Source organism: Pan paniscus, chromosome 6 (assembly GCF_029289425.2).
Source record: "Pan paniscus chromosome 6, NHGRI_mPanPan1-v2.0_pri, whole genome shotgun sequence".
Classification (NCBI taxonomy): Eukaryota; Metazoa; Chordata; class Mammalia; order Primates; family Hominidae; genus Pan; species Pan paniscus.
Genome location: NC_073255.2, coordinates 60,854,247 through 60,878,735, shown reverse-complemented (window position 1 = coordinate 60,878,735; position 24,489 = coordinate 60,854,247). Strand labels below are relative to the sequence as shown.

General features: G+C 46.2%; 1 protein-coding gene across 10 annotated transcripts in view; it reads left to right on the top strand.

The window, feature by feature from the left end:
• LOC103784930 (phosphoserine phosphatase) overlaps nucleotides 1-15,285 on the top strand; it is a 40,275-nt gene extending 24,990 nt beyond the window's left edge. For all 10 annotated transcript variants that reach the window (XM_034964178.3, XM_055115980.2, XM_055115979.2 and 7 more), the window contains 5 exons: nucleotides 5,087-5,245; nucleotides 6,584-6,718; nucleotides 8,945-9,090; nucleotides 11,163-11,311; nucleotides 14,467-15,285. In XM_034964178.3, coding sequence (XP_034820069.1) covers nucleotides 5,106-5,245; nucleotides 6,584-6,718; nucleotides 8,945-9,090; nucleotides 11,163-11,311; nucleotides 14,467-14,574 — 678 coding nt within the window. In that variant the 5' untranslated portion in view covers nucleotides 5,087-5,105 and the 3' untranslated portion in view covers nucleotides 14,575-15,285. The remainder of the gene's footprint in view (nucleotides 1-5,086; nucleotides 5,246-6,583; nucleotides 6,719-8,944; nucleotides 9,091-11,162; nucleotides 11,312-14,466) is intronic.
• The last annotated feature ends 9,204 nt before the right edge of the window (nucleotides 15,286-24,489 follow it).

The window sequence follows — 24,489 nt, the reverse complement described above, 5'->3', positions numbered from 1 at the left end:
TTGGCCAGGCGGGTCTCGAACTCCTGACCTCAAATGATCCTCCTGCTTCAGCCTCCCAAAGTGCTGAGATTACAAGTGTGAGCCACTGCAGCCGGCCCCTTGTTGAGTTCTTAATAACTGCTTAGGTTCAACTCTATTTAATTCATAAAATATTTAATTCATGAAACATTTAACTAACACCTATTGGGTGCTGGGTGCAGAGATAGAAGATAATTCAACTGGAGTGATTGACTGATTTTCTGGGTTGATGGGGAGGAAATAATATAGTATAAGGGAGGCCACTTGATCTGCACGGTGAAGAAGTAGGACTTTCTTCATGACATGGGGGATATGGTGATTCCAGGCAGAGGAGCAGCATTTGAAATGGTGTAGAGGAATAAAAAAACACATGACATAGGCCGGGTGCGGTGGCTCATGCCTATAATCCCAGCACTTTTGGGAGGCCAAGGCAGGTGGATTGCCTGAGGTCAGGAATTCGAGACCAGCCTGGGCAACATGGTGAAACCTCGTCTCTACTCAAAATACAAAAATTAGCTGGATGTGGTGGCACGTGCCTATAGTCTCAACTACTCAGAACGCTGAGGGAGGAGAATTGCTTGAACCCGGGATGGGGAGGTTGCAGTGAGTCGAGATTGCACCACTGCACTACACTCCAGCCTGGGTGACAGAGCAAGACTCCGTCTCAAAAAAAAAAAAAAAAAAAAAGTCCTTAGTATTCCTTGAGCCATAAATTGTGTGTGTCACCAGGCGCGGTTGCTCACGCCTGTAGTTCCAGCACTTTGGGAGGCTGAGTCGCATGGATCATTTTAGCCCAAAAGTTTGAGACCACCCTGGGCAACATGGTAAAACACCATCTCTACTAAAAATACAAAAAATTAGCCAGATATCATGCCTGCCTGTAGTCCCAACTGCTCAGGAGGCTGAGCCAGGGAGGCAGAGGTTGCAGTGAGCTGAGATTGCACCACTGCACTCCAGCCTGGGTGACAGAGTGAGGCCCTAACTCAAAATAAAAAAAAATGTGTGTGTGTGTATGTGTGTGCATGTGCATGTGAATAATGTGTGTGTGTAAAAATGTGTGTGTATGTGTATTTGTGCGGACTGAGGTTGGTAAAATCCACAGGCATAGGAGCCAGATCGTGAAGGGCATAAATTATGTAATAAAGACATTATGTTAATGGCTGGGTACTGTGGCTCTGGTAGGGCACGGTGGCTCACACCTGTAATCTCAGCTCTTTGGGAGGCCGAGGCAGGAGGATCATTTGAGGTCAGGAGTTCGAGACCAGACAGGCCAACATGGTGAAACCCCATCTCTACTAAAAATGCAAAAATTAGCTGGGCGTGGTGGCATGCACCTATAATCCCAGCTACTTGGGAGGCTGAGGCAGGAGAATCACTTAAACCTGGGAGGCAGAGGTTGCAGTGAGTCAAGATTGTGCCACTGCACTCCAGCCTGGGTGACAGAGCGAGACTCCTTCTCAAAAAAAAAAAAAAAAGATTTATTAATAGACACTGAAATTTGAATTTCATTTTTATTTATTATTATTACTTTTGAGACAGGGTCTCACTCTGTCACCCAGGCTGCAGTGCAGTGTCATGGTTGTAGCTCACTGCAGCCTCAAACTCCTGTGCTCAAGCAATCCTTCTGCCTCACCCTCCTGAGTAGCTAGGTCTATAGGTGTGTGCCACTACACCTGGCTAATTTTAAAAATACTTTTGTAGAGATGAGGTCTTGGTATGTTGCCCAGATAGGTGTTGAACTCCTGGCTTCAAGTAATCCTCCCACCTCAGCCTCCCAAAGTGCTAGAATTACAGGTGTGAGCCACTGCAGCCAGCCTGAAATTTGAATTTCATTAGTTTTTACATGTCAAAAAATATTATTCTTCTTTTGATTTTTTTTTTCAACTGTTTAAAATGTAAAAATCAGCCAGTCGTGGTGGCTCACACCTGTAGTCCCAGCTACTCAAGAGGCCATGATGGAAGGTTCACTTGAGCCCAGGAGTTTGAGGCTGCAGTGAGCTATGATGGCACCACTGCACTCCAGCCTAGGTGACAGAATGAGATCCTGTCTCAAAAAAAGTAAAGTAGGCCGGGCGCGGTGGCTCATGCTTGTAATCCCAGCACTTTGAGAGGCCGAGGCGGGCAGATCACGAGGTCAGGAGATCGAGACCACGGTGAAACCCCGTCTCTACTAAAAATACAAAAAATTAGCCGGGCGTGGTGGCAGGCACCTGTAGTCCCAGCTACTTAGAGAGGCTGAGGCAGGAGAATGGCGTGAACCCGGGAGGCGGAGCTTGCAGTGAGCGGAGATCGCGCCACTGCACTCCAGCCTGGGCGACAGAGCCAGACTCTGTCTCAAACAAAAAAAACAACAAAAAAAAGTAAAGTAAAATAAAATAAATGTAAAAATCATTCTTACTTGTGAGCCATACCAAACCAGGTGGCAGGGTGGATTTGGCCTACAAGCTATAGTTTGCTGACCCCTGACTTAAAATATTTTTTTTTCCAGGTCAACTTAAAATGGCCTTATTCTGCCAACTGCATTGGTTGGAAATCAGTTGAGCAGTGGGTTGTTCAACTGCTTTGAGTCTGTTTTTAACTGCAGTCTATTCTAAATATAGATTACTTACATCATCTGTGTAGCCTTGTATATGACATATTAGTCTCTGATAGGAGGCTGGTCTAGGCAATCTTGAGGGTCCCTTTCATCCTAATTCTAGTCCAAAGATTTTCTAAAAAATAAAGGCCAGGCATGGGGGCTCATGCCTGTAATCCCAGCAATTCGGGAGACCTAGGTGGGAGGATTGCTTGAGTCCAGGAGTTGAAGACCAGTCTGGGCAACATAGCAAGACCCCCATCTCTTCAAAAAAAAATTTAAAAATTAGCCAAGCATAGTGGTGCGCACCTGTAGTCCCAGCTACTTGGGAGACTGAGGCAGGAGGATCACTTGAGCCCTGGATTTGGAGGCTGCAGTGAGCCATGATTGTACCACTGCACTCCAGCATGGGTGACAGAGTGAGAACTTGTCTAAAAAAAAAAAAATTTGTTTTGACTCTCTGTCCTCTGCAGCTTCTGTAGCAGTGTGGCTTCCAGAGTTTCTTCCTGTACCTTCACCATTTTCCTTCTCCTTCCCAGGCTCAAGTCAGGACGTAAAGGTGGTGGTCCTGCAGGCTCTGTCCTTAGCACTCTTTTCTTCTCCCTCTCTCTATTCTCCCTGGACTTTATTTTTATGATTTTTTCTTTTCTTGAGACAGGGTCTCATTCTGTGGCCCCATGCTGGAGTGCAGTGGCGTGATCTTGGCTCACTGCAATCTCCGCCTCCCAGGTTCAAGAGAGTCTCCTGCCTCAGCCTTCTGAGTAGCTGGGACTACAGGTGCACGCCATCCTGCCCGGCTAATTTTTAGTTTTTTAGTAGAGATGGGGTTTTGCCATGTTGGCCAGGATGGTCTTGAACTCCTGGCTTTAAGTGATGCTCCCGCCTCAGCCTCCCAGAGTGCTGGGATTACAGGCGTGAGCCACCGCGCCCAGCCTCTTCCTGGACTTTAATCAGACCATGTCTTCAACTAGCCCCTGTACACTGGCGACATTGTGTATGTTTAGCCCTCATATTTAGCTCTGACCTTTTTTCCGAGGCTTAAAGCCTTTCCCAGTATCTGGAAGTTAAAGTCTAAACTCCTTAGCCTGGCCCTAGGACCTGCTTAGTCTGAATTCCTGATGCACAGCCAGGCCCCTGGGCCAAGCCATGGGGTAGCTTCCAGCAGGTCATCTGCTTCCTTCTCCTTGTCTTTGCTCACACTCCTCGCTCTGCCATCACAAGCCTCCCTCCTTGTCTCCACCCCCGCTCCCTCTCCTCCCAGCACATGCCAAATCGATGCCCTGCCCTTTGACAACCCACTCAGAGGGCCACTTACCTGTCAGATTCAGCTCAAATACTTGTGCCTCCTTGAAGCCTTCTTTTTTTTTTCTTTTAGTTAGAGTCAGGGTCTTGCTCTGTTGCCCAGGCTGGAGTGCAGTGGCACGATCTCAGCTCACTGCAGCTGTACCTCCTGGGTTCAAGTAATTCTCCTGCTTCAGTCTCCCAAGTAGCTGGGATTTCAGGCTTGCACCACTATGCTCAGCTAATTTTTTGTATTATTATTTTTAGTAGAGACTTGGTCTCTCTATGTTGCCCACGCTGGTCTTGAACTCCTGGCCTCAAGCAATCCTCCTCCTGCCTTAGCCTCCCAAAGTGCTGGGATTACAGGGATGAGCCACTGTGCCCAGTCTGAAGCCCTGTTTCATAGATAAGGCTAAACATTTTTCCTGTGTTCCCACAGAGCCTCATGCACACCTCTGCTTTTTTTTTTTTTTTTTGAGACGGAGTCTCGCTCTGTCGCCCAGGCTGGAGTGCAGTGGCGCGATCTCGGCTCACCGCAAGCTCCACCTCCCAGGTTCACGCCATTCTCCTGCCTCAGCCTCCCGAGTGGCTGGGACTACAGGCGCCTGCCACCACGCCCAGCTAATTTTTTTATATTTTTAGTAGAGACAGGGTTTCACTGTGTTAGCCAGGATGATCTCGGATCTCCTGACCTCGTGATCCGCCCGCCTCAGCCTCCCAAAGTCCTGGGATTACAGGCCTGAGCCACCGCGCCCGGCCTCACACCTCCGCTTTAATGCTTGCTTCCTCACTACAATTAGGTAGAAAAAAAAAAAACAACTATATGTATATCTAAAAGAAAAGAAAGAAGGCTTCAAGGAGGCACAGGTATTTGAGCTACTCAGGAGGCTGAGGCAGGAGAATCACTTGAACCTGAGAGGTGGAGGTTGCAGTAAGCCAAGATCGTACCACTGCCCTCCAGCCTGGGCAACAGAGTAAGACTCCACCTAAAAAAAAAAAAAGAAAGAAAGAAAGAAGAAACTGGTGTAGTGTGGGAAGTAAACAAAAAGAAAAGGAAAAAAAAATGAATCTGTGAGAACACTCTTATGTGGCCTGCACTGACTTTGACACAAATTAGATTGGCTTAGTAGGCAAGGTGGGATCTTTTCATAATTTTATTTGGTGTCTTTAAATACATTTATCTTTTAAATACATTTATCTTTTTTCTTGTAGGAGGAAAATTCTTCCAGCGATGGTCTCCCACTCAGAGCTGAGGAAGCTTTTCTACTCAGCAGATGCTGTGTGTTTTGATGTTGACAGCACGGTCATCAGAGAAGAAGGAATCGATGAGCTAGCCAAAATCTGTGGCGTTGAGGATGCAGTGTCAGAAATGTAGGGATAGCATTTATTCACTTTATGAAATGATAAAGACTTTCTAAAGAGTGACTGTTTTGGATGAAGTGCTAGACCCTGGCTATGGAACATGAGCACTAGGCTTTTTCTTTCATTACTTAGAGCTGAATTTGACATATTCATTCATTTATATAAATATTTATGGCAAACAAACATGGATAAGACATGTTCTTAGCTTGATCGGGGAATGACAACCGTCACTAACTAAAGAAGATGGCCTGGGGGGCGAGGTCCAAGTGTCCAGTGGCTTTGTGTCATGGTTGAAAGTGTGGCCTTAGTGGTTCCCTGGAAAGGTTCAGAGTCTCTTGGTGGATCCTGGGTCAGATCCCCTCTCTCCCTCCTGCCCTCCCGCCCTGCAGCTGGGGACCTCCCTCTGCAGTCCCAGTCCCCCAGTCATGCACCATGTCATTTTCTTTTTTTTTTTTTCGAGACGGAGTCTCATTTTGTCACCCAGGCTGGAGTGCAGTGACCCAATCTCGGCTCACTGCAACCTCTGCCTCCCAGATTCAAGCAATTCTCCTGCCTCAGCCTTTTGAGTAGCTGGGATTACAGGCGCATGCCACCACGCTCGGCTAATTTTTGTATTTTTAGTAGAGATGGGGTTTCACCATGTTGGCCAGGGTAGTCTCGAACTCCTGACCTCGTGATCCGCCCACCTTGGGCTACCAAAGTGCTGGGATTACAGGCATGAGCTGCTGCACCCGGACACTATTTCATTTTCAACTGCCTTTCATGGAAGAATGTTTAACCTTTGGTCTCTTTCTTGATTTATGACAGCTCACAGCTTGCAAGAAAAATACCTATGGATAGGCTGTGTGCCTTTTTTTTTTTTAGATGGAATCTTAACTCTGTCATCCAGGCTGGGGTGCAGTGGTGAGATCTTGGCTCACTGCAACCTCTGCCTCCCGGGTTCCAGCAATTCTCCTGCCTCAGCCTCCTAAGTAGCTGGGATTACAGGCGTGCACCACCACACCTGGCTAATTTTTGCATTTTTTTAGTAAAGATGGGGTTTTGTCATGTTGACCAGGCTGGTCTCAGACTCCTGGCTTCAGGTGATCTGCCCACCTCAGCTTCCCAAAGTGTTTGGGATTATGGGCATGAGTCACTGCACCCAGCCTGTTAATGTTATCTTCAAGCAATCCTTCAAAAGTTTATTCCAAGGCCTTGCTCTCCTAGTAGCAAAGCCTGTCTGTTGCACACTGGGGCTCTTGGTAGCTTCCTCCTTTTGGTGGATGTTGTGCAGACCTGGGGCAGTAAGGCATGTTAACCTCGAGGACATCGGACCTGGCTGGCCTGACTGTTGGGTCTCCCTCCTAGGACACGGCGAGCCATGGGCGGGGCAGTGCCTTTCAAAGCTGCTCTCACAGAGCGCTTAGCCCTCATCCAGCCCTCCAGGGAGCAGGTGCAGAGACTCATAGCAGAGCAACCCCCACACCTGACCCCCGGCATAAGGTAAGAGGAGCCCCGGCTCCAGGTGTATTTCAGCACCAGTGTTGGGGGGCACATCCTCCCAAGAGCATCTAACTATTCCTTTAGAGCGCCCTCTGGGTGGTTTATTTATTTTCATTTTCATTTTTTAATTTTTTAATTATTTTTTTAAATTGTATTTTTTCGAGATGAAGTCTCACTCTGTCACTCAGGCTGGAGTGCAGTGGTGAAATGTCAGCTCACTGCAGCTTCTGCCTCCCAAGTTCATGCAATTCTCCTGCCTCAGCCTCCCGAGTAGCTGGGATTACAGGTGCCCACCAGCACACCTAGGTAATTTTTGTATTTTTAGTAGAGATGGGTTTCGCCATGTTGACCACACCGGTCTTGAACTCTTGACCTCAAATGATCTGCCTGCCTGGGCCTCCCAAAGTGCTGGGATTATAGCTGTGAGCCACTGCACCCGGCCTATTATTTTTTTTTTTAGAGTCAGCGTCTCATTCTGTTGCCCATGTTGGAGTACAGTGGTATAATCATGGCTTACTACAGCGTTGAACTCCTGGGGTCAAGTGGCCCTCCCTCCTTAGCCTCCTTAATAGTGGGGACTACAGGTGCATGCCACCATGCCCAGCTAATTTAAAAAAAAAATTTTTTTTTGAGAGACAGGGTCTCACTTTGTCACCCAGGCTGGAGTGCAGTGGCATGAATAGAGCTCACTGCAGCATCAGCTTCTGGGCTCAAGGGATCCTCCTGCCTCAGCTTCCTAAGCAGCTGGGACTACAGACGTAGGCCACCATGCCTAATTTTTTTTTTTTTTAATTTTCTATAGACACAGGGTCTCACTATGTTGCCCAGGCTGGTCTTGAACTTGTGGGCTCAAATGATCAATTTTCCCACCTCAGCCTCCCAAAGTGTTGGAATTATAGGTTTGAGCCACTATACCCAGCCTTTAAAATATTTTTTGTAGAGATGGGGGTCTTGCTATGTTGCCCAGGCTGTTCTCAAGCTCCTGGCCTCAAGTGATTTTCTACCTTGGCCTCCCAAACTGCTGGATTTAAAGGCGTGGCCTGTGTGGTGCTTTTGGCACTTACACGTGGTCTTGTCTGGCCAGTTGTCTGGTCCTGTCGGTTTCTGCCTTTCCTCTTTCTCCAGAGAAAACCTAAGCTTTCCTTGTTTGTCCTCATTTTGTGTTTTTCTGGGTCCATGGGCAGAGTAGAGTTCTGGAACGGTTTCCTAAAGTAGACAAACCCTACCCATTGTTTTTTTTTGTTTTGTTTTTTGTTTTTTTGAGACAGAGTCTCGCACTGTTGCCAAGCTGGTGTGCAGTGGTGCAGTCTCGGCTCACTGCAACCTCCACCTCCCAGGTTGAAGCAATTCTCCTGCCTCAGCCTCCCAGGTAGCTGGGATTACAGGCATGTGCCAACATGCCCAGCTAATTTTTGTATTTTTAGTAGAGATGGAGTTTCACTATTTTGGTCAGGCTGGTCTCGAATGCCTGACCTCGTGATCCACCCGCCTCGGCCTCCCAAAATGCTGGGATTACAGGCGTGAGCCACCACGCCCAGCCCCTACCCATTGATTTCTAAGTGCATTTAGAAAAACATATATAAGGCTGGGCATGGTGGCTCATGCATGTAATCCCAGCACTTTGGGAGGCCAAGGCGGGCAGATCACCTGAGGTCAGGAGTTCAAGACCAGCCTGGCCAACATGGTGAAACCCCATGTCTACTAAAAATACAAAAGTTAGCTGGGCGTGGTGGTGCGCATCTGTTGTCCCAGCTACTCGGGAGGCTGACACAAGAGAATCGCTTGAACCCTGTAGGAGGAGGTTGCAGTGAGCTGAGATCGCACCACTGCACTCCAGCCTGATGACAGAGACAGAGCGAGACTCCATCTCAAAAAAAAAAAAAAAAAAAGTAACTGGATGTGGTGGCAGGTGCCTGTAATCCCAGCTACCTGTGAGGCTGAGGGAGGAGAATCGCTGGAACCCTGGAGGCAGAGGTTGCAGTGAGCCGAGATTGCACCACTGCACTCCAGCCTGGGCGACAGAGCGAGACTCCATCTCAAAAAAAAAAGAAAAAGAAAAACATATATAAAACATTAACACCCCAGGCAGTATACCTTGTCAAACATACCTCAGGCAAATGCATTCAGGAGAAGAAAATATATCTTATTTCCCTCTTCATGTTTCGTTTTTTTTTTTTTTTTCTTTTGTATTACTCAGTGTTGGGTATTTTGTATTTTATTTTGCAGGGAGCTGGTAAGTCGCCTACAGGAGCGAAATGTTCAGGTTTTCCTAATATCTGGTGGCTTTAGGAGTATTGTAGAGCATGTTGCTTCAAAGCTCAATATCCCAGCAACCAATGTATTTGCCAATAGGCTGAAATTCTACTTTAACGGTAAGATGTTAACAGTAACATGTTCCCTTTCTTAGCAGTTCCATTGTTCAGTATTCTGGGTAATGTCTTTTGGAATGCAACTTGAACAGTCACATCCGAGTTAAATATTGAGATGAATGGTTCTCTTAATTGATGTCTTTTGCCCTTTGGTACCCTTTGCTCAGCAAAATAGACTTAGGTCATCACCTGTCCTAGCTTTGGTATCTATAACATCACCTGTCTGTACATAAATGTCTGCATTTTGTGAAACATTAACTCCTACGAAGCCCCCTATGACTTACTTTGCTATATGTTATATTTCAGCTTTATGGGAGCTTCTATGCATTTGAAGCAATTTAGACTCAAGAAGGAGACTTTTGGCTGGGCACGGTGGCTCACGCCTGTAATCCCAGAACTTTGGGAGCCTGAGGCGGGAGGATCACTTGAGGTCAGGAGTTCAAGACCAGCCTGGCCAACATGGTGAAACCCCAACTCTGCTAAAAAAAAAAAAAATACAAAAATTAGCTGGGCATGGTGGCACATGCCTATAGTCCCAGCTACTTGGGAGGCTGAGGGAGGAGAATCACTTGAAGCTGGGAGGCGGAGGCTGCAGTGAGCTGAGATCTCGCCACTGCACTTCCAGCCTGGGTGACAGAGTGAGACCCTGTCTTTAAAAAAAAAACAAGACAGAGACTTTAGAAGGGAGACTTTTGTTAATGGATTACTGAACTACAGCCCTTGGGGAAGCCTCCTGTCCCCTCTCTGGTCCATAGCGGTGCCACAGCTGTTATATTATCTCAGATCGCCAGTTACATCAAGGAGTGACTGATAGTGATTTTTTTTTTTTTTTTTTTTTTTTTTGAGACAGGGTCTCACTCTGTTGCTCTGGCTGAAGTGCAGTGGCTCCATCTCGGCTCACTGCAACCTCTGCCTCCTGGGTGCAAGCGATTCTCCTGCCTCAGCCTCCCAAGTAGCTGGGATTACAGGTGCCCACCACCACACCTGGCTAATTTTTGTATTTTTTTTTTAGTAGAGTCGGGGTTTCACCATGTTGGTCACACTGGTCTCAAACTCCTGACCTGAGATGATCCACCTGCCTTGGCCTCCCAAAGTGTTGGGATTACAGGCGTGAGCCACTGTATGTTAACAGAACATTCTTGAATGATCTAGAGATAGAGATCATTGAAAAAAGAAGTCAAGAATGAGTGTGGTAATTACTGTAAAAATAGAAATAATTGATAAAAAATAAGCTGGAATTTCCTCTTGGGTGACATAATATATTAACATTTTAAATTTAATATATTAAGGCTGGGTGTGGTGGCTCACGCCTGTAATCCCAGAACTTTGGGAGGCCGAGGCAAGTCTGATCACCTGCGGTCAGGAGTTTGAGACCAGCCTGGCCAATGTGGCAAAACCCCATCTCTACTAAAAATACAAAACTTAGCTGGTGTGGTGGCATGCGCCTGTAATCCCAGCTACTTGGGAGGCTGAGACACGAGAATGGTTTGAACCTGGGAGGCGGATATTGCAGTGAGCCGAGATCACACCATTGCACTCCAGCCTGGGCAACAGAGTGAGACACTGTCTCAAAAATAAATTAATTAATTAATTAATTTGATACTACTATTTTATGGTGTTCTGCCACCTCAACAAGGTTTGAGAATTACTGGAAGCTTAAAGGATACAACAAAATTCACCTAATTTATTTATGACCTAATAGAGCCATCTCTACAATTGATAGTTATAATTTAAAAGCAAAGGTTGGCTAGGTGTGATGGCTCACACCTGTAATCCCAGCACTTTGGGAGGCTGAGGCAGGAGGATCACATGAGCCTAGGAGTTCCAGACCAACCTGGGCAACATACCAAGACCCCATTTCTATAATCATAATCATAATCATAAAAGGAAATAAAAGCAAAGCAAAGCTTGTTTATTCCCAGGAACAGGTGTGGAGCTCCAGGCTGTCTGACTTTACCGACGGCCATTTTTAGCCTTCTCAGTGACATTTAAGTGAAGATAACATCTATGCAGAAAGCTGGCATTGGTCAGATACTTCTCTGGGTCTTTAACCCTATTTTTATTTCTCTTTTAAGGTGAATATGCAGGTTTTGATGAGATGCAGCCAACAGCTGAATCTGGTGGAAAAGGAAAAGTGATTAAACTTTTAAAGGAAAAATTTCGTTTTAAGAAAATAATCATGATTGGAGATGGTGCCACAGATATGGAAGCCTGTCCTCCTGCTGTATGTATTAAGGGTGCTAATTTTTTTTCAGGTTGTACTTTTGTTTTATTTATTTATTTATTATTTCTTTATTTTTTTTGAGATGGAGTTTCGCTCTTGTTGCCCAGGTTGGAGTGCAGTGGCGTGAGCTCAGCTTACTGCAATATCCGCCTCCTGGGTTCAAACCATTCTTGTGTCTCAGCCTCCCAAGTAGCTGGGATTACAGGCACACGCCACCATGCCAGCTAAGTTTTGTATTTTTAGTAGAGACGATGTTTCACCACGTTGGCCAGGCTGGTCTCGAACTCCTGACCTCAGGTGATCTGCCTGCTTCGGCCTCCCAAAGTGCTGGGATTACAGGCATGAGCCACCGTGCCCGGCCGTGCTTTTGTTTTAGACAGCTGATGCATCCTATATTCCCAACACTTTGGGAGGTCGAGGCAGGAAGATGGCTTGAGCACAGGAGTTTGAGACCAGCCTGGTCAACATAGTGAGACCCCATCTCTACAAAATAAATAAATAAAATAAAATAAAAACAGCTGATTTCGAACTACATAAGATTTAAAACAGGAGTTAAACAAAAACAACTCTCATTACAAGATAAAAATGAAGTAATAAAAACACATTCCATCTTGTTTTGTCAACTTTGTGCAAACCCAAGAAAAGTTGTGAATAAGGAACTAAAAACCTTTTAAAACTTTTAACAATGCCTTATCCCCATAGGATGGGCACCACCTTTTAGCCTAGGTGTGTGCTCAATAAGTTGATTTCATTTCCCCAAATAATACCATCAACAACTCATAACCAAGATTTTAACGTCATTTTATGCTTTATATACTAGCTCCTCATACATTACCTCATTTAATCTTCATAACAGCCCTGTGAAGTCAAATATTATGTTTTGTTTTGTTTTTCTTAGATAGAGTCTCACTCTGTCACCCAGGCTGGAGTGCAGTGGTGTGCTCTCAGCTCACTGCAACCTCCGCCCTCTGGGCTCAAGTGATTCTCCCACCTTAGCCTCCCAAGTAGCTGGGACCACAGACGCATTCCACCACACCCAGCTAAGATTTTGTGTTTTTGGTAGAGGCAGAGTTATGCTATATTTCCCAGGCTGGTCTCAAATTCCTGAGCTCAAGCGATCTCCCCTGCTTTGGCCTCCCAAAGTGCTGGTATCACAGGTATGAACCACCATGCCTGGCCAAATGTTGTGTTCTTCTTACTGATAGGGGAACTGAGGCTTGCAGAGATTATATGATTTACCTGTAACATATCAGAGCATTTTGTTTTTATTTACTTATTTATTTTTATTTTTTGGAGACAGGGTCTTGCTATGTTGCCCAGGCTGGAGTGCAGTGTTGCGATCATAGCTTATCACAGCCCTGAACTTCTGGGCTCAAATGATCCTCCCGCCTCAGCCTCCTTGGTAGCTGGGATTACAGGTGTGTGCCACTGCATCCCACACCACAACAGCGTTTTATTCCTCTGAATTAATGTCATTTTCTGAGACTAGCAGAGGTTTTATTTATTTTTTGAGACAGGTTCTTGCTCTGTCACCCAGGCCGGAGTGCAGTGGTGCAATCTCAGCTCATTGCAGCCTCAACGTCCCAGACCAAGCGATCTTCCCATCTCAGCCTCCTGAGTAGCTGGGACTGCAGGCACGTGCCACCACACCTATCTAATTTTGTTTATGTTTTGTAGAGATGAGGTCTCACTATGTTGCCCAGGCTAATCTTGAACTCCTGGCTTAAGTGATCTTCCTGCCTTGGCCTGCCAGAGTGCTGGGATTACAGGTGTGAGCCAACATGCCCGGCCAGGGATTTTATTTCTAAGCATTTTAAAATCAATGCTATATATATATATATATATATGTGTGTGTGTGTGTGTGTGTGTATACACATACACATATATGTATATATATGTGTGTGTATATAAATATATACACACATATGTATATATATGTGTGTATATAAATTATACATACACATATACATATATGTGTGTATATATATACATATATAGTATATGTGTGTATATATATAATCAAATGCTATATAGCAAGTGTCATAAATATCAAATGTGTCCATTTCACATAGGGCTTTGCCTTTGCCATGTCATTCTAACGTAAGAAAAACTACACCAAAAATATAGTGTGGCCAGGCGCAGTGGCTCACGCCTGTAATCCCAGCATTTTGGGAGGCTGAGGCAGGTGGATCACCTGAGGCCAGGAGTTTGAGACCGGCCTGGGCAACACGGTGAAACCCCGTCTCTACAAAAATACAAAAAAATTAGAGACAGGGTTTCACCATGTTGGCCAGGCTAGTGTCAAACTCCTGACCTCAGGTGATCCACCCACCTCAGCCTCCTAAAGTGCTGGATTACAGGCATGAGCTACCACACCCAGCCGCCTTTGAGTCTTTTTACTGTTAGCTTAGATAATTTATAACCAGTGTTGGGGTTGTCTAAGTAGTGAACATTGGGCTACTAGTTTAATGAGGAATACATAAAAGTAAAATGAAGAGATTTCTCAGGGAGCTCCCAATCTCATTTTCAAGAAATGACAAAATCAGCCAGGAGCGGTGGCTCACACCTGTGATCCCAGCACTTTGGGAGGCTGAGGCGGGAGGATTGCTTAAGCACAGAGGTTCAAGACCAGCTGAGCAACGTGGCAAAACTCTGTCTCTAAAAAATTATTCAGGGATTGTGGTGTGCACCTGTCATCCCGGCTACTCAGGAGGCTGAGGCAGGATGATCACTTGAGCCCAGAAGTTCAAGGCTGCAGTGAGCCATGACGGTGCCACTGCACTCCAGCCTGGGTGACAGGGTGAGACTCTGTCTCAGGAAACAAAAAAGGAATGACAAAATTAGATGGGTGCAGTGGAGCATACCTGTAATCCCAGCACTTTGGAAGCTGAGGCAGGAGGAGGTTGAGAGCAGCCTGGCAACATAGCAAGACCCTACAAAAAATAAAAAAAAGTAGCCAGGCGAGGTGGGGCACACCTGGAGTCACAGCTACTCAGGAGGCTGAGGCATGAGAATCACTTGAACCCAGGAGGCAGAGGTTGCAGTGAGTGGAGATTGTGTCACTGCACTCCAGCCTGGGTGACAGAGCGAGACTCCAAAAAATAAATAAATAAATAAAAATAAAAATCATTTCTCTCTCTTTTCTTCCTTCTTAGGATGCTTTCATTGGATTTGGAGGAAATGTGATCAGGCAACAAGTCAAGGATAACGCCAAATGGTATATCACTGATTTTGTAGAGCTGCTGGGAGAACTGGAAGAATAACATCCATTGTCGTACAGCTCCAAACAACTTCAGATGAATTTTTACAAGTTATACAGATTGATACTGTTTGCTTACAATTGCCTATTACAACTTGCTATAGAAAGTTGGTACAAATGATCTGTACTTTAAACTACAGTTAGGAATCCTAGAAGATTGCTTTTTTTTTTTTTTTTAACTGTAGTTCCAGTATTATATGATGACTATTGATTTCCTGGAGAGGTTTTTTTTTTTTTTTTTTTTTTTTTTGAGACAGAATCTTGCTCTGTTGCCCAGGCTGGAGTGCAGTGGCGCGGTCTCGGCTCACTGCAAGCTCTGCCTCCCAGGTTCACGCCATTCTCCTGCCTCAGCCTCCCGAGTAGCTGGGACTACAGGCGCCCGCCACCACACCCGGCTAATTTTTTGTATTTTTAGTAGAGACGGGGTTTGACCGTGTTAGCCAGGATGGTCTTGATCTCCTGACTTTGTGATCCGCCTGCCTCAGCCTCCCAAAGTGCTGGGATTACAGGCTTGGGCCACCGCGCCCAGCCAATGTCCTGGAGAGTTTTGTAATCTGAATTCTTTATGTATATTCGTAGCTATATTTCATACAAAGTGCTTTAAGTGTGGAGAGTCAATTAAACACCTTTACTCTTAGAAATACGGATTCGGCAGCCTTCAGTGAATATTGGTTTCTCTTTGGTATGTCAATAAAAGTTTATCCATATGTCAGAACGGATTTGTGGAATTTTCAGTTCTGCCTCTTGCATATTGGAATACCCAATATTTCAGGTACCGTGTTGAAGCATAAATAGCCCCCAGGCAAGAAACAGGCTTAAGACTTTGCTTAGTGCTGGGCACAATGTCCTCACCCCATGAGCCCACTCCCACTTCCTGAAGCCCTGGGACCTGGAAAGTCCTTTTTTTTACTTCTTGGGATTTGTCATATATGAAATGTTACAAAAGTTTTTTGTTTTTTGTTTTCCTCCAATATAACAATAGAGTCTTAAACAAAAGTACTGATTAAAAATGGATATTTGGGCTCAGGCCTGTAATCTCAGCACTGTGGGAGGACAAGGTAAGAGGATCACTTGAGGACAGGAATTCGAGACCAGCCTGGACAACAGAGCAAGACCCTGTCTCTACAAAAAACAAAAACATTAGCTGGATGTGGCGGCACGCACCTGTAGTCCCAGCTACTTGGTGGGCTGAGATGGGAGGATCCCTTGAACTCAGTAGTTCAAGGCTGCAGTGAGCTGTGACTCTGCCATTGTACTCCAGCCTGGGTGACAGTGAGACCCCGTCTCTTAAAAAAAAAAAAAAAAAAAAAAAAAAGATATTCGAAAATCACATAAAGTAAAAGAAATAAAAACAAGTTTTACTAATCACAAAGGCCAGCATTTTCCCCTAAATGAATTAAATATTAATAACTCCTAACAGCCTATATAAACAATTTCTTTTTTATAAATGACTTGGAAATACTCGAAAGCCAGGTTTATGTTTGTTTTGAGCAGAGCCAAGCAAGGGAAATTTCAGAACATGCTTTGAATGTGTGAGATGCTATACCCTCCCTGGAGGAAAAATGGGGGGAGGGAAAGCTACGAGGTTAACATTGAGAATTAGTTAAAAAATTTATCATTTAACCAAATTTGGCCAAATAATTAAATAATTATTCAGCCACATAAGCAAATCAGATGAATCAAATTTCCTCCAAATCAGTTTCTGAAGGAGAGACATGAAATAAGTTTGGCACCATTTAAATGAGATTCCAAACAATGAGGCCGTTGTTCCCAACTGTGAATACCTCCTGGCTGCTCTCCTAGAAACTGTTTTGTGGTGTTTGCACTTTTCAGTAGTGCCAAGCTCTGGGCAGGACCAGGCATGCCAGGACCTTGAAAAGTGCTGCAAACGGCATCAGCCTCTGCACTGCCTGGTGTGCATGGCAGGAGCAGGCCATGGGTGGACGGGTGGGAGGACCGATCACCCACTGGTTTTCACTGTCTGACCGTCACAGCTGCTATTGCCACACGGGTTCTTCTTGCCTGCGGCCCAGAGAGAGCCCATTTCTCAATACAGGGGAATTGCAATAGAGACAAATTCATGCAGAACCGGTCGAACAGGAGGCCGGAGTTTTATTCTTACATCAATCACCCCAAAAATTCGGAGGCTAGACTTTTTCAAGGATACTTTGGCAGGCCAGGGGATTCGCTTCTGGCTGGGGCCATGGGGTGGGGTGGGGTGAGGTGGTGGGGCGGCAGGGGTGGGGAGGTCATCGGATCCAGGTGGAGCTACTGATGGTCAGAAATGCAAAAACCTGGGCCAGGCACGGTGGCTCACGCCTGTAATCCCAGCACTTTGAGAGGCCGAGGCGAGCAGATCACTTGAGATCAGGAGTTGAAGACCAGCCTGGCCAACACGGTGAAACTCCATCTCTACTAAAAATACAAAAATTAGTGGGGCGTGGTGGAGCACACCTGTTATCCCAGGTACTTGGGTGGCTGAGGCAGGAGAATCACTTGAAAAACTCCAGGGGGCAGAGGCTGCAGTGAGCGGAGAGATCACACCACTGCACTCCAGCCCGGGCGACAGAGTGAAACTCTGTCTCAAAAAAAAAGAAAAAAAGAAATGCGAAAATCTGAAAAGACATCTCAAAAGGCCAATCTTAGGTTCTACAGTGGTGATGTAACCCGCAGGAGTAACGGGGAATTGCAAATCTTGTTCCTGCCCTCTGGAATAATAACTGGAAATGGTGTTGATGTGTACACCTTGGCAGAATTTAGGCTTCTCTCATCCTCCTTGCCTGGTGGTCTCTCATTAGCTTTATGAAGGTAGTTGAGTTTTGGGGAAGGGCTGTTATCTTTTTTTTCTTTTTTTTTGAGACGAGTCTCGCTCTGTCACCCAGGGTGGAGTGCAGTGGCGCAATCTTGCCTCACTGCAACCTCCGCCTCCTGGGTTCAAGTGATTCTCCTGCCACAGCCTCCTGAGTAGCTGGGATTACAGGCATGTGCCACCACGCCCAGCTAATTTTTTTCTGTATTTTTAGTAGAGACGGAGTTTCACCATGTTGGTCAAGCTGGTCTCGAACTCCTGACCTCGTGATCCTCCCGCCTCGGCCTCCCAAAGTGCTGGGATTACAAGTGTGAGACACCACACCCGGCCAAGCTATTATCATTTAAGCTATAAACTAAATGTCTCCCAGTTTTGCTTCGTCCAAGCCCAGCTATGATTAAGGGCAGTTTGAAGGCTAAAGGCAAGATTGGGGGGTGGTTAAATTACATCTCACTTGTTAGAGTTTTTGCAAATGTGGTTTCATTTGTGTGTGTGTGTCTGGGGGTTTTGTTTTTGTTGTTGTTGTTGTTGTTGTTTTTTGAGACAGAGTCTCGCTCTGTCATCCAGGCTGAAGTGCAGTGGCACGATCTCGGCTCACTGCAACCTCCGCCTCCTGGGTTCTCATTTTTCTTTGCTGGTCCATCTTTCACAAGCATGCAAAGGTGGTTTCAGAGCCCATCCATGGGGCTGTGGCCTGAACATAAGATGGACATGAATTTGGCTCAGAGGGATCTGATCCTCCGAGAAATACTGATGGCCGCATGGGACCCTTTATAAGAGGGGCTGGTCCCACAGGCTGCCCAGCTCTCAGCAAACTGCCCAAAAGCTGCCGTCTCAGACAATCCCTGCTTTGTTGTGTTAGAGGAGTGAGTTTAAAATGATGCAAGAACTGCCTTTCATACGTTTTGAATTCTGGACTCACTGGAAACAGCTACGGAACAGCTCTCCCAGGAGTTACGCACATGCCTACACTAGGATGGACTCAGAAAGGCATGGCTGATTGTCCGTGTGACGCCACTGTTCATTCTGATTATGAACACCGCTTACGTAAACAGAAAGAGCTAAGAATTGGGATCATGAAGCCAAGAGCAGAAATTTTTCAGGGTATTAAGTTGAAACAATAAAAGTCCTTTAAAGCTTTTATATGCTTTAAAAAAAATGACTTTATGCCCCCACCCACTCCATTCTCTCCTGGTTTAACTGCTGCTTATTTTTTATTTTTATTTTTTTGTTGAGACAGGGTCTCGCTCTGTCGGTCAGGCAGGAGTACAGTGGTAAGATTATAGCTCATTGCAGCCTGGAACTCCTGGGCTCAAGCGGACCTCCTGCTTTGACCTCCTAACTGGGAGCACAGGTACACACCACCACACCTGGCTAATATTTAAATTTTTTGTGGAGATGGGGGTCTTGCTGTGTTGTCCAGGCTGGTCTTGAACTCCTGGCCTCAAACGATCCTCTGTTCTCAGCCTTCAAAAGTGTTGGGATTGTAAGTGTGAGCCACTGCATGCAGGCCTAACTTCTGGTTTAATGATTCTTCCATTTCTCTCTCTTCTACTGGAGACAAGTGTGTCTGTCTCCATGGCACCCAGGGAGGCCCACTGGGGCTGCTGCTCCCAAGGGCAAGGCCACAAGAGAACGGCAGATTTCAGAGATTGGCCTCAGGAAGCGGTAACACGAACCTGATGGCTTTTGACCCTACGACCCTCAGAATCTTTATGAGCAGCTTCAGAAAAGCTAACCATGAGTCACAGTGCTTATTTTCACATTTTGCAAGGTGTTTTCATGTCTCCTCATGTGATTCTCACAGTCCTAAGGTCAGCAGTATAGAAACTGCTGTCCTTTTTTTTTTTTTTTTTTTTTTTTGAGATGATGTCTCGCTCTGTCACTAGGGGCTGGAGTACAGTGGTACGATCTGAGCTCTGCAACCTCTGCCTCCCAGGTTCAAGTGATTCTCTTGCCTCAGCCTCCCAAATAGCTGGGATTACAGGCACCATGCCTAGCTAATTTTTGTATTTTTTGTAGAGACTGGGTTTTGCTATGTTGCCCAGGCTGGTCTCAAACTCTTGGCCTCAAGAGATCCGCCCACCTCAGCCTCCCAAAGTGCTGGGATTACAGGTGTGAGCCACCGCGCCCGGCCCTGCTGTCCTCTTTAACAGCTGGGAAATACCCTACCAGAGTTCATGACAGCTGTGAGATTACATTCAGAGCTGGAACCCGAGGCAATGATTTCCACACCATTCTTTATCTTGTAAGCATTCCTAGAGAGTTAACAATTTAGCAGGCCAGGATTATCCACCCCAAGTGAATACTTAACACTGTGGTCATAAGTGCTGACATATGAATACAACGGAGAAATTTTACTCCCTGAGATGGAAGGCCTGTTTTGCAAAAACTTCAAGTGGTTTTCATCTATTTTTAAAATTTTTTTGTAGAGATAGGGGTCTCATTATGTTAGGCTCAGGAACTCAAGATCAGCTTTACAATGTAGCAAGACTCATCTCTACAAAAAACACAAAAAATAGACAGATGTTGTGGCTCATGCCTGCCGTCCCAGCTACTCAGGAGGCTGAGGCAGGAGGATGGCTTGAGCCCAGGAGGATGAGGCTGCAGTGAGCCATAATTACACCACTGCACTCCAGCCTGGGCGACAGAGTGAGACCCTGTCTCCACAGAAAAACAAAAACAAAACCCCAAAACTGACAGTCTCTATACTTTTTTTTCTCCTTCATTCTCTTCTCTCTCCCTCTCTCCTTTTACTTCTTCCCTCCTTTCTTTTTGTTGATTCATCTTATTATTGACCATCTATGATGCCCCAGAAATAAACTGAAAGTATAAATTTAATAAGAAATACATTTATAGAGCAGGGTGCGGTGGCTCATGCCTGTAACCCCAGCACTTTGGGAGGCCGAGGTGGGCAGATCACGAAGTCAGGAGTGCAAGACCAGCCTGGCCAACATAGTGAAACCTCGTTTCTACTAAAAATACAAAAATTAGCCAGACGTGGTGGTGCACTCCTCCAGTCCCAGCTACTCCGGAGGCTGAGGCAGGAGAATCGCTTGAACCTGGGAGGCGGAAGTTGTGGTGAGCTATCACGCCACTTCACTCCAGCCTGGGCAACAGAGCGAGACTTCACCTCAAAAAAAAAAAAAAAGAAAAAAGAAATACATTTGTAGGCCGTGATGGTGGGCTCAAGTCTATAATCCCAGCACTTTGGGAGGCCAAGGCAAGCAGATCACATGAGGCCTGGAGTTCAAGACCAGCCTGCCCAACATGGTGAAACCCCATCTCTACTAAAAATACAAAAATTAGCTGTGCTTGGCACACACCTGTAATCCCAGCTACTTGGGAGGCTGAGACAGGAGAATTGCTTGAACCTGGGAGGTGGAGGTTGCAGTGAGCCAAGATCCTGCCACTGCACTCCAGCCTGGGTGACAGAGTGACACCCTGTCTCAAAAAATAAAAAAAAAAATAAAAATTTGTAGTGAATTCTTATAATTTTATATTGCATCAGCAACCTTTTGAAATTTAAGTTGGACTTTCTACTACCAGAAGCAGGGCTCAGTCATTCTTTTTTTTGAGACAAGGTGTCGCTCTGTTGCCCAGGCTGGAGTGCAGTGCTGTGATCTCGGCTCACTGCAACCTCCTCCTCCCAGGTTCAAGCAATTCTCCTGCCTCAGCCTCCCGAGTAGCTGGGATTACAGGCATGTACCACCATGCCGGCTAATTTTTGTATTTTTAGTAGAGATGGGGTTTCACTATATTGGCTGGGCTGGTCTCGAACTCCTGATCTCAGGTGATCCACCTGCCTCAGCCTCCCAAAGTGCTGAGATTACAGGCGTGAGCCGCCACAGCGCCGGGCCAACTCAGTCACTCTTGACACTGTTTCCAGTTTTACTCCCTGACCCCCACAGTCCCTCAATGTGGTGGATCCAGAAGTCTGCCTTACACAACTGCCCCCTGGTGGCCACCTTCCCGTGGGACAGTTACATGCAGCCTGTTCAGCAGGCCCCACTGACCCTCACACCGACACGGACTGTGCAGATATGCTGCAGTGACCACCATTCAGTCACTGCAAGACCTCCTGGAACTCGTGACTGCTTGCTTTATTTTTTGTTTGTTTTTTGAGACAGGGTGTGTCTCTGTTAACCAGGCTGGGGTGCAGTGGTGCAATCTCAGCTTACTGCAGCCTCAATCTCCCAGGCTCAAGTGATCTTCCTACCTCAGCCTCCCAAGTAGCTGGGACTACAGGCGCCCACCACCACGCCCAGCTAATTTTTGTATTTTTAGTGGAGACAGGGGTTTCACCATGCTGGCCAGGCTGGTTTCAAACTCCTGACCTCAGGTGATCCATCTGCCTCAGCCTCCCAAAGTGCTGGGATTGCCGGCGTGAGTCACCTCGCCTGGCCACTTGCTTGCTTTAAACCCACCAATTAAAATCCCCACGTGAAACCTGCTTGGGAGACACCCAGGACCCCACTAAAGGCACTGGCCCCCAAGTCTCTTTCTGACCTCCTGTGTATGACCTCCAGGAGTGTTGTGTATCCCTAGGATCTTTAAGTGATAAACTGTTTGTTTGTTTGGTTGGTTGGTTTGGTTTTTTTGACAGGCTCTCACTTTGTCACCCAGGCTGATGTACAGTGACACGAACACAGCCCATTGCAGCCTTGACGTTCCAGGCTCAAGTGATCCTCTTGCCTCAGCCTCACAGGTAGCTGGGTACCATCACACAGGTACCATCACACCTGGCTAATTTTTAAATTTTTTGTAGACACAGGGTCTACAGAAATTGCCCAGGCTGGTCTCCAACTCCTGTACTCAAGAGATTCTCCTGCCTCGGCCTCCCAAAATGCTGGGACAGGCATCAGCCACTGTGCCTGGCCAAGTGATAAACTATTTCCATCTTGGGCCTCTCCTAATCACTGGAGGGGTGCTGTCCATCTTAAAGGCCCTACATTAAAGCAATGGGCGGCCAAGCGCAGTGGCTAATGCCTGTAATCTCAACACTTTGGGAGGCCCAGGCAGGAGGATTGCTTGAGCCCAGGAGTTGGAGACCAGCTTGGGCAACATAATGAAATCCTGTGTCTACAGAAAATTTAAAAATTAGCCAGGCATGGTGCATGCACTGTAGTCTCAGCTACTCAAGAGGCTGAGGTGGGAGGGTCACTTGAGCCTAGGAGGTCGAGGCTGCAGTGAGCTGAGGTCACGCCATTGCACTCCAGCCTGAGTGACAAAGCAAGACTGTCTCAAAAACAAAACAAAACAACTACTTGATATCAGCGGAAGCTTGTCAGGTAAACGTCCAAAGAAAAAGAAGAAAAAAAATATATATATATATATATTGTTTTAGTCACCTAGAAATACAAGCCATTCTAAAGATTTTACTTATAGAACACTAAAAGGGCAGGAAAGTAACTGATTATCTTGTGGTATGGGCTGTCCCAGAGGGAGGCTACTGCCTAGGGACATTGAGTTAAAAATTTTCCTCTTTTTTTTTTTTTGAGATGAAATCGCACTCTGTCCCCCAGGCTGGAGTGTAGTGGCATGATCTCGGCTAACTGCAACCTCTACCTCCCAGGTTCAAGCGATTCTCTTGCCTCAGAATCCCAAGTGGCTAGGGTTACAGGTGCATGTCACCACACCTAATTTTTGTATTTTCAGTAGAGACAGGGTTTTGCTTTGTTGGCCTGGCTGGTCTCGACTTCCTGACCTCAGGTGATCCGCCCTCCTTGGCCTCCCAAAGTTCTGGGATTACAGGTGTGAGCCACTGCACCTGGCCTATATTAACACATTTTTGATGTGGCTCCCATCCCAAGGGTTAAGAGGCCAGGCTGGGGGCACGCACTCTCCTAGGCCTCACTAACCACAGATTGTGACACAGCCTCCACCTCCTGGGCTCAAACGATCCTCCCACCTTAGTCTCCTGAGTAGCTGGGGCCACAGGTGTGTACCACCGCACTGGCAAATTTTTTGATTTTTTTTTTTTTTTTTTTTTTTTTTGTAGAGACGGGATCTTGCTATGTTGCCCAGGCTGGTCTGGAACTTCTGGTCTCAAGAGATCCTCCTGAGTTGGCCTTCCAGAAGAGCTGGGATTATAGGTGTCAACCACTGTGCCCAACCATGCTTGCTTTAAATCTACTAATTAAAACTCCTCATAGGGAAATCTGTTTGAGCAATGCTCTGTACCCCACTAAAGGCACTGGCCCATGCGTCTCTTTTTCTCCCCGTCTGTGCTCCCTGACTCCATGTGTGTGACCTCCAGGCATGGTGTTTACCCCCAGGACCTGTAAGTAATAAAATCTTTATTTCCATCTTGGGTGTCTCCTAATCACTGGAGGGATGCCCTCCATCCTAAAGATCCCAAACTAAAGCAAAATTATGATGGGGAACTGCAAAAAGGGTCTTTCACAGGCAGTTGTGAAAATAAAAGACGGTTCTATCAAGGGCTAGTTTGGAGGAAAGCAAAGTGGTTCTAAAAAGGCTTTTAACAAGTGGTAAGGGCTGGGTGCGGTGTCTCACGCTTGCAGTCTCAGTGCTTTGGGAGGCTGAGGTGGGAGGATTGCTTGAACCGAGGAATTTGAGACTAGCCTGGGCAATATGGTAAGACGCCATCTCTACAAAATAACAGTAATAATTTTAAAAAGCCAGGCATAGTGGCACACCTGTAGTCCTAGCTCTTTGGGAGACTGAGGTGGTAGGATTGCTTGAGCCCAGGAGTTTAGGGTTACAGTGAGCTGTGGTCGCACCACTGCACTCTAGCCTGGGCGACAGAGTGACACTGTCTCCAAAGAACAAAGAAGGTGGTAGGGATGCTGATAATATGGCACACTTGCTTTTTGAAACAGACTTAAAAACCTCACGTGTGATAACGAAAAATGAGTTGGCTTTTATAATATTCCTCAGACTTATAACCAATAAATGGAAAATGAGTTTGGAAGTTTTGAATACTGCCAATGAAAAGTAATAGTGTGGCCGAGGACAGTGGCTCACACCTGTAATCCCAGCACTTCGGAAGGCCCAGGTGGGTAACTTGAGCCCAGGAGTTCGAGACCAGCCTGGGCAACATGACAAAACCCTGTCTCTACAAAAAAATACAGAAATTATCTGAGCATG